At 24.5% G+C, this 10,044-nt stretch overlaps 1 protein-coding gene across 1 annotated transcript; it reads left to right on the top strand.

The window, feature by feature from the left end:
* Window positions 1-9,153: 9,153 nt before the first annotated feature.
* Window positions 9,154-10,044, top strand: OCT59_028865 (uncharacterized protein; the record flags this gene model as incomplete). The annotated part of the gene is made up of 1 exon (XM_025327285.1): window positions 9,154-10,044. The coding sequence occupies one exon, from the start codon at window positions 9,154-9,156 to the stop codon at window positions 10,042-10,044; it is 891 nt and encodes a 296-aa protein (XP_025172049.1).

Below are 10,044 nucleotides of genomic sequence, written 5' to 3'. Positions count from 1 at the left end.
GGTGAATTAAAAATATTAACAATTCATTAATAAAAAGAAAACTCTTTAATTACCAAAGTAAACAATATTACCAAAAATATCTAAATAAATTATATATACGCAAATGAAACATCCACAATCCGTTTAAAAATAAATAAAAATCGTTTTTTGATGTTGAGAAGATTTTTTCCTTCTTATTCTTGATACAGGAGCGTTACTATACAGTAAGTTTTTTTCCTATATGGGTTTTCATTTACTGATTATGCTCGAAATATCGGTCCTTCCTGCTATCATAGTTATAGAATAAACGTGTAAGATAGTAAACTATCGTTTTGTATTTTTACTTTGTTTTATATATATTTTCGTTTTTTATTTTTTTTTGGCTGTAAATATTCTTTTTTTTTACTCAAACATTGTCTTTTTATATCAAAGACCTGTAAGGAGAATAATTTACTGTTTTACTAATAGGGTTTTATATCTCGCATGCGAATTTCATATTAGCGGCTAATTTGGAGTGTTATAGGTTTTTATTTTTCCTGATCGAGTATAGGCAGTATTTAAAAGGAATATAATTACCTGACACCTAAGCAGTATTTCCTTATTTTCTAACTTGTTATAGATCATCGTTATACAAGATTGTTCATCTAAATTAGTGTAAATTGTGCGTCTCTTAAACGTCTATGTTTGAAAATTACGTAAAAAAGAATGTGGAAATCACAGTATACAGTATGTAATACAAGTATATTATTTCTATATAATTCTATCATTTAATGTTGATACTCACGTAAATGTTTAGTCATTCAAATACATAAAAAATTTTAATTAAAATTTGTAGCAAAAATAATAAAAATCATAATCATGAATAAGTATAAACATTATTATATAGACCAGTAAAACATCAAATCGTCTTCCATAAAATATATAGTATTTAAGACTTGCAAGTGCAATATCTCATATAACTAAATACCAATAATAACTTTCCAAATACGAACTGATAATTAAACTATTTTTTGATATTATTATATAATAGGAGTAATTTTAAAATGATATCTTTACCATGATAGATTATAATGTATTGTTTATTTTTATTATAAATCTAATTAGTTTATTTTTCAATAAATGGTTAAATTGTTTTTTTTTTTAAAGATTAGGTGATGACGCCACGAGTTGTAATCGTCTGATCACTTGACCCAACCTGACCCGGTTGACAAATTAATATCTTATGTCAACTTATTAATAATTTAATAATTTCACTTTATAAATTAAAAAAGAAATTTGAAATTTCATAAACTGTAATAAATTGTCATTTTCAGTAGAAATGTTATCCAAAATGACATTTTTTTAAATTTTTATGTAATCGGCGTATCCAGTTCATAAATGGTCAATACCAAAATTGCCAACATTTCCGAAAAGGGTAATAAAAATAAGATGATATGAAACAATCAATATATTGATTAGGATCGAATTGCTTATTATCACTTATTAGACTTTCATTTTATATTTCGTTTTATACTTTGTGTTTAAATTTCTATTTCAGTTGTAGTTTCATTTAGTTTCCTTTTTTGTCGATTCAACTTTATCATTTGATCCTTTTATTTTTGACTTCAATTATTTGATCCTTTATCTTTCTTATTGTTTTGATTTGTTTCATTTTGGATTCTTGTTTAATTTAATAATCCTTTCATTTGCATTTTCGTTCAGTTTTTCCATTATTTTTTAGGATAATTTGCAAAAAAAATATTTCAAGCGATTTAATATAATCTTTCATTTCATAATTCGATAATTAAAATCTTTTAAAACATTTTGCATAAATAACAAAATTATTTTTCGTTTATACATAAACTAATAATAAATTTATACATTACATTACGTACTGCATGTTTTAATATTCTGGGTAGTTTAAAGATAACATTGATTTACATAAATGAATAATCAATAACTAACCAATTTTATAATTTATTTTTATTAAAACCAAATATTACATACAAAACCCATAAATAATAACTATATAAAAGAAATAATTTAATAATATAATTTTAATTAAACTAAATTCTTTGATTCTTATAAAAAAAAATTCATTCAGTATTATTTTCTTCTTCTTGATCACTTTCATTAAGGTCTACAAAATAAGTAAATTAATAAGTATTAGCAAAATAAAGAACTAATGAATAAATATCTTTACCTAATTCGTCTAATTGACAATCAAAACATTCTGAACCTATAAATTAATTAACATAATATTAAAACAATATAAAGATTTATTTATTAATTATATTTGTTACATACTTACGTAATGTTGTTTTAGTAGCATCTATTAAAAAATAAAGTAATTAGTAATGTAAACATTTTTTTTGGTTATCAGAGTTAAATTAAATTACCTGAATTTACTGGTTCTGGAAGATTTTTGAAATTTAAAAGTCTACTAGTATATATTGCTTGTGGGTGTGTTTGAATGTTGCTAGATCTTTTTTCATCTGTTCTGTTTAATTTGATTTTATCATTATATTCTTCACCTTGAAGTCTAATAGAATAATCATAAAAATCATCATTCCATTTATTTAATATTTGATGCAATTCTTTAGCAGTTGGTCTATTTTCCGCTTTAGCATCCCAACATTTAGTAATCAAATCTGCAAGTAATTTTGGTGTATATTTAAAAATATTTGGTCTAAGTCCTTTACATATTTTAATAGATAAAACATGATTATGAGGAATATTATTATAAGGAGTTTCTTCAGATATAAATTCATTCATCATTATTCCAAATGAATAAATATCAGATGCTTTTGTATATTGATATCCACGTAAAACTTCTGGTGCCATATAAGGTAATACTCCATAAATTCCTTCTTGTTTAACTGATTGCTTTTCATTATTTGCTGGTTGGCACATTCCTAAATCACTTATAAGTGGACGATAACTATGTAATATATTCCCTGAATGAAAATCTTTATGAACTTTTCCAGAATTATGAATATCTAGAAGTCCTCTTGTAATTTGGTGTAATTTACTAATTTTTGAATAATAATCTGATTCATTATTGAGATAGTAATTTCTCAAATTTCCATCTTCACAATATTTTAAAACCATCATATAATCTTTGGTATTTGGATCTTGAGTTATTCCATAACATTGAATAACATCACAAAGATAAATCTGAAGATGAGTTTTAATCTAATGAAAATATTGAAAGTGAAAATTTTTAATAATATATAAGTAATACATAAATAAAAATAAAGTAAGTAGATTACATTTCTTATTTTAATTACCTCATTTAAAAATTCTGTACTTATACAAGATGAATTATCCAAACTTTTTAATGCAACTTTTTTGCTAATCCTATCCCATTTTTGATTTTCAATATCCCAAGAATAAATATATCCTTCAGGCCATTCAGCTGAATGGATTTTACCAAATCCACCTCTAGTAATATAAGTAATATCTTTAAAATTTTCAAAAGGTATCCATTCAATATATTTTGTATAATGCACAGTATTAAGTTGTGATTGTTGTATAAATTCATCAATATCTTTATTTCCACTAGTCCAATTTTTAAAGTTATTCTTAAATCTTTTAGCATTACAAGGTTGACACCAATCTTCTCCTGTGCCAGGTTCATTACATTCTCCACATATTCCATATGCTTGTTTTCTTTTTTCTAAATCTTCCATATAAACTATTATATCATCTATCTCTTCTGCTGATTCAGTAGTTGAACCAATAGTAGAAATTGTAACATGACACTTTTAAAATAAATAATTTAAAAAAACATTATTATTCAAATTAAAAATTCAATAATGTTATATTATTAAATGATAAAATGAATTTGTTTTACCTGATATTCATCATAATCAACATCTTTCCATAAATTTCTATTATTTTCTTTAGAATTCATTTTTGATAATTCCATACTAAATCAATTTGTATTGTATATATGTAGATTACAATTTACTTAGTATTAAAATTCAAAGATAGCGTTAACCATATAATAAAATGAAACTTAAAAAAATTTTTTTTTTAAAATTACGGAGTTCAGACAAATTTATTCAACAAATAAAGCCTGTGCAGAATGTGTAACATTCAAAATTTTGAATACAAAATTCTACATATAGTATTAATCTGATTGATAAAAATAAAATACTTTGTTACGCTATTGATCGGCATAAAAGAAAAAAAGGAAATTTTCAATAAACAATCGGATTGAATGAAACCAAATAAAATAATTTACAGCCTAATAACTAGGTTGTAACTTGTTACGTTGCAACAGGATTAATATAGTTTAAGTCAAATATAACAAATAAATATTTAGGTAAATTAGATATATTAGTGTTAATTATAAATAAATGAAAAAATGAATAAAAAAAAATAAATTGAGAAGTAAATAAAAAAATGAATAAATAATAAAAAAAAATTCAAACTTTAAGAAACTGAAAAATAAAATATTTTTTTTAAAAAATTGAAACCAATTAAAATCGTCTTTTTTTTTAGCTTGAAAAAAAAAATTGAAAACTGAAAAATAAAAAACCAATTTTTTTCGGTTTGAAAAAAAAAAATTTGAAAATTTTCGGTCTATAAGAACCAGAAAAAGGTATTTAAAAAAACAATAAATTTCCCGGTTATCTCTAAAAAAAATTGTCTAACGTTTGGATTAGTCTCCGTATAAATAATTTGAATTGTGTAACTTGAAATCACATGCCATATAATTAAAATTTAAAACTCGTGACATGCCTATACTAGTCAAAAACTAATCGATCCGTGTGCATTCCAATCCAATCCTTTAATCGGAATTTTTTTTTTTTATTATTAATTTTTTTCAAACCGGAAAAACGCAATTGCCATGGCGCCGCAGCATCGATCTAAATGGTGAAAGAATGTATTAGAAAAAAAAATTGGAAAAAGGAAAAAACAATTTTGAATTGGAAAAAAAGCCAACCGGAAAAAACCGAAAACAAAAAGTAAAAGTAAAAAAATTCGAAAAAATAAAAACGAGAAAAAAAAAGGATAATAATTCAGTCCAGAAACACCGTTCAAAAAAAAAAAAGTTTATAATACGGTCTAAAAAAAAAAGACAGAAAAAAAATAATATAAAAAAAATCGGTCTTAAAAGACCGATACAATAGGATTATTTAATAAAAAAAAATATAATAATTTTTCCGGTTTTAGAAAAAAACCAAAAAAGAATGAAAAAAAATACAAAAAAAAAATTTCGTTTGAAAAAAAAATCAAACCGAAAAAGAAAGAGGAAAAAAAACGAAAATTTTTTAAAAAAAGGAAAAGAAAAAGGTGTTTCGAAAGAGAAAAGAGGAAATTCGAAAAAAGAAAGAACCGAAGTAAAAGATCGGTTCAAAAAAAAAAACGAAAATTAAAAAAAAGGAGAACCGAAAAAATTCAAGTCGGTTCGTTAGAAAAAAATAATTATTTTGAAAAAAAAAAATTTCCGCGGGTCTTAACTATAAAGAATACGGATCAGCAATTCAAATTAATTTATACAGGCTAATCTAAACGTTACAGAATTTTTTTATTATATTAAAAAAAAAATAAAAAAAAACTATTTTTTTAAAAAAAATAATAACGGTTATCAAAAAACGTTATAATCGAAAAAAGTCCAAAAGTGTTATAACAAAAAAATTAAATAAAAAAATAATTCAAAAAAAAAAGTTATAACGGGAAAGAATGCTTATATAAAAAAATTACGCAAAAAAAAGGGTTCATCTATAAAAAAAAATATAACTGATCCGACCTTCTCGGAATCGATGATCTAACCAAAAAGAATATAATTTTCTATTAATTATTATATAATTGCCATAAAGTGTAAAATATATGAAACGTGATTTATTTTGGATGACATTCGAATTTATAATAAATATTTTTTAACCTGTGCAGTGAAAGATGTTTTTATATGAAAAGTTCTATATAAAATTTACATATTTACATACACTATTTTATATAATTATAAAGACCCAACATGGATTTTATGTAAATTTGTAAATTATGTATATGTAGATTTTTTACTTAAAATTCAAACATATTTCATATAGTTCTAAATAAGTATTATTTAATATTATATTAAAAAAAAATAGGATTAATTAAGCTTTTCGCTAGATTAGTAAAAAAGATTAAAATTTCATTAACTAGTACTGCATTAGCAATAAAAAATCTCGCAGATTTCTCAATTATCTATTTGGTGTAACTCTAATAAATTCCGTGACATAAATTAAAGTAACTTTATATACACACGTGTACTTGGATGTTCAAAGCCTATTTATGATATAAACTCTCGCGAATGTTATTTTAAAGTCAATTGTAACTTTTTATTCTTTCTTTCAAATTCACAATCAATACAAGATTATTTTATTTAAAAAACGTGTTTATCCGATGAAAATGCAACCTGCCGTTCTTTTCAATAAAGAACTTACAGGAAATTGGCAAAAGAATTCCGTTGAAATGAAAAAAATAAAATGGCGCGTTAGATGTACGTTATAATATTCATTTACTTTTAATGATTTGACATTAAAATCGTAAATACACCAGGGACCTGGGTATTAAATATGGTTGTTTAGTTTATTCTTACTAATTTATTGATTTAATTATTTCCTTTATATAAAGGATATCACTTTTCCCAAACCTAATATTACATTTGTATGTTTTTCACACGAACAATGGGATCATATCAATTCTGAGAATGAGAAAATTATGGTTATTGGAAATTTGATGAATAGGTATTATAGTTAATTGTTTACTAATGGTAAAGTTTTTAGTACTGAAGTGATTTTAATTCAAAAATCAAAACAACGACATGCTAAAGTTATTTTGGCGATGAATCTTGATTCTTCAAATATACAAATGTACTGCGCGTGGGGTTCAATTATTTTAATATTTGGTTCTTTAAAGACTATTACTTGAATGTATCATCATAGATGTTCTTCCTAATCCAAAGGAGCTTTCCATTCTAAGATACTGTATCTTTTGTGATTGGAACCTGTTTACAAATTCTTTACTTGTAAATGGAAAGGTTTAGCTTATGGGCACGCATAACTTCTTTCATGATCAGGTGCTTAAAATATACAAATAAGCGTCCGATTTGTATCCATCCCCTGGTGATGACGTTATACCACCAATAAAAAGATAATATAATTCCAATGATTAATAAGTAATATTTGATATAAAGTGAAAAAATATCTTATGTATTACAATCAATATGATGATAAATTTTATTATAATTATTACAATACAAAAATAAATATAATGCTATACATACACAAATTAAAAAGATAAATCCCAAGATGTGATAAATATGATTATTAATTAATTTTTCATTAAAAAAAATGAAAGTAGAGAATGAAATGTAAGATGCTATCAAAGAGGAAGGGAGTACGTGGATCCTAGGCCATTTAATGCGAGTAACAGAATCAAGTTGCTCTCAGAATAATTCTACAGATAATTTATTTCTACATCTATTACTAACTACAAAATTCTCACCCCATAATCTTTCTCTACACTGGGATTCCGAAATAAATTACACCGCTTATATCTATAGAATTTTCGTCTATCTATATCACTCCCACTCACACAGACTATATAACAGATTATATCCCACAAGAGAACTTCACTGAGATGAAATGATTTCGAATCTATAGGAAGAATTCTGGAGATTAGCAATGAGATAAAAAGAAATTAAACAAGTTGAATGTTTCTGATTCACACTTACTGTTATAACAATAATTCATTTTAATATTCAATGCTGCCTCATAATATTTTGATTTTTTTATTGTTAGGCACACGAAGATGCTTATAATTTTATTGCCAGAAGATATACTGCATACTGTATCTCGGCATGTGACGAAAATCTGGTGACACTACACTGATTAGTCACGTGATGGGGTTACAATTTTCTCAGCAAATGTCAAATATACAGAAAGAATCAAGAAAGGTAATATATGTCCCCTTTGTCTTTGAGAGCATCTAGTACATAGAGCCGGAAAAAAATGATTAGCATCGTGATGACGATTTTCTAGAATCAAGCCAAGAAATCAAACAAGCTAACTTCGTTATTACTTTGCAGAATATACTCATGTTGATATTGTTAATGTTAATAGTGGTAAGTTTGAATATTTCTTTTTATTTTTTTTTTGCTTTACTTACGAAGGATTCACTAAAATAAGGCCTCACCTTTTTATATGATTTGTGGTGGATTTAAGGATCGATTTTTAGAATAAATCTTTGGAGGAAATTACGTCATTATGATTTATCACAAAAATCAGATCAACAGATACTCCTTAAAATTATAATAGACACTGGGATCGTGTTTCCGGATCAACAAGGGACCTTTTCAATTATTAATACATGCAAAAGCTTGAGTATATGCAAAACTTCAAGAATAAATTATATAGTACAGTGATTAGTTCCGTAATATATGCACTGTCTGCACATTTATCGAAATTTTTTGAGTTGGATCTCTGGATGAAAAACTGATCAAGAAATATTAACAATCCCATACTCTTCTCAGCACATACTAAATATTGACATGATTATATTGTGCTTAATGTGATTTAGCTTTATTGATTATAAATAAAAAAAAATACATATTTTTGTTTATATGATACTGAGGAATAATATCTTTTACTATTGATCTGCCAACAATGCCACCTTGAAAAACTTGTAGATCTTATTAATTACTACTCTTAGACATTATATGTAGAGTTATTGTCAAAAAGACACATAATTACATCATCATTATGGAATCATACCTTTTTAACAAGTAAATGTTAGTAATTAATCATATTGACTAATATAATTGTAAAGAAAATATGTTTAATTATGATAACTTTCAATTTATGTGGGAATCTCTTTCAAAACATTAAAAACTCTAATAATGGAAGAAATCAATCTTGATTGTCTTTTCTTATAATTAATATACTTGAATATGATAAGAAGTCTTTACATTCTTGTCTTTTAGTCAATAAAAAGTGGTGTAACATTGTGGTTCCTATCTTATGGAGGAAATATTCACTATATTCAATAAATGAAAAACTTTGCAATGTTATACTTTCTTTCTTACCATCCTCTTCAAAAAAACTTTTATCAGATAATGATATTAAATTACCTCCTTCAACACTCTTAAAATTTCCATTATTTAATTATATCAGTTTTTGCAGACATCTATCCTCTGATAAAATGAACAAAATCATTGATATAGTGTTAAAGAACTTTTGTAATGATCATAGAAGAAATCTTATGGAGCAAGAAATTTACAAGTTATTTATTAGTCAATGTAAAAATATTGAATATTTATGTTGGACAACTCATCAGCCTTTAACTTTATTTCCAAGAGCATCAATTTTCTTCTCTCAACTCTATGAGTTATATATTGATATTGATTCTGTGAATTCTGATGCTCTTTATGAGTTAGCACAAATTTGTAAAGATTTAAATACTTTATCTATCAATAGTTTTTGTAGTATTCCTGATATATTTTACTTGATTGATGCCCAGAGGAATTTAAAAAAACTAAATATTTATACAGAGATTGATGAAAAGACTGGCAAAGAACTAAGCAAAGCATTAGCAAGAAATAGAACTATTATAAATGATCTTCATCTAAACTCAATTTATAATATTGTACTTTCATCTTTAACAACACTTGTAAATCTAAAAAAGTTAACAATTTTTCATTGGGAAAATTATGAAAAAATTCAACAATACCTTGCAATTTATGAATTTCCAAACCTTCAAGAACTAACATTAATAGATGGTCATTTACTTAGCTTTAAAGAGATATCTTTATTAATTGAAAAAACTATAGGAAATATTACAAGAATCATTATAACTACCAATAAAACTGCTAAAGAAGCAGGAATTTTAATTAAAGCAATTTCTGATAATTGCCCAAAGATTAATGATTTACGTACATATATTGAACCTAAAGATTTTATTCATATAAAATCATTATTATTAAATTGTAGGTCTTTAAATGCAATAAGTTTAAATAGTTTAGAATTTTTTATAAATGAAAATGATAATAATATAGGAGATGAATTATTATTTCATTTTCTCCAAAATCTTTAA

This window comes from Rhizophagus irregularis, chromosome 8 (assembly GCF_026210795.1).
Source record: "Rhizophagus irregularis chromosome 8, complete sequence".
NCBI classification, from domain to species: Eukaryota; Fungi; Glomeromycota; class Glomeromycetes; order Glomerales; family Glomeraceae; genus Rhizophagus; species Rhizophagus irregularis.
The sequence above is the reverse complement of the archived record's forward strand: the minus strand, read 5'-3'. Positions and strand labels throughout refer to the sequence as shown.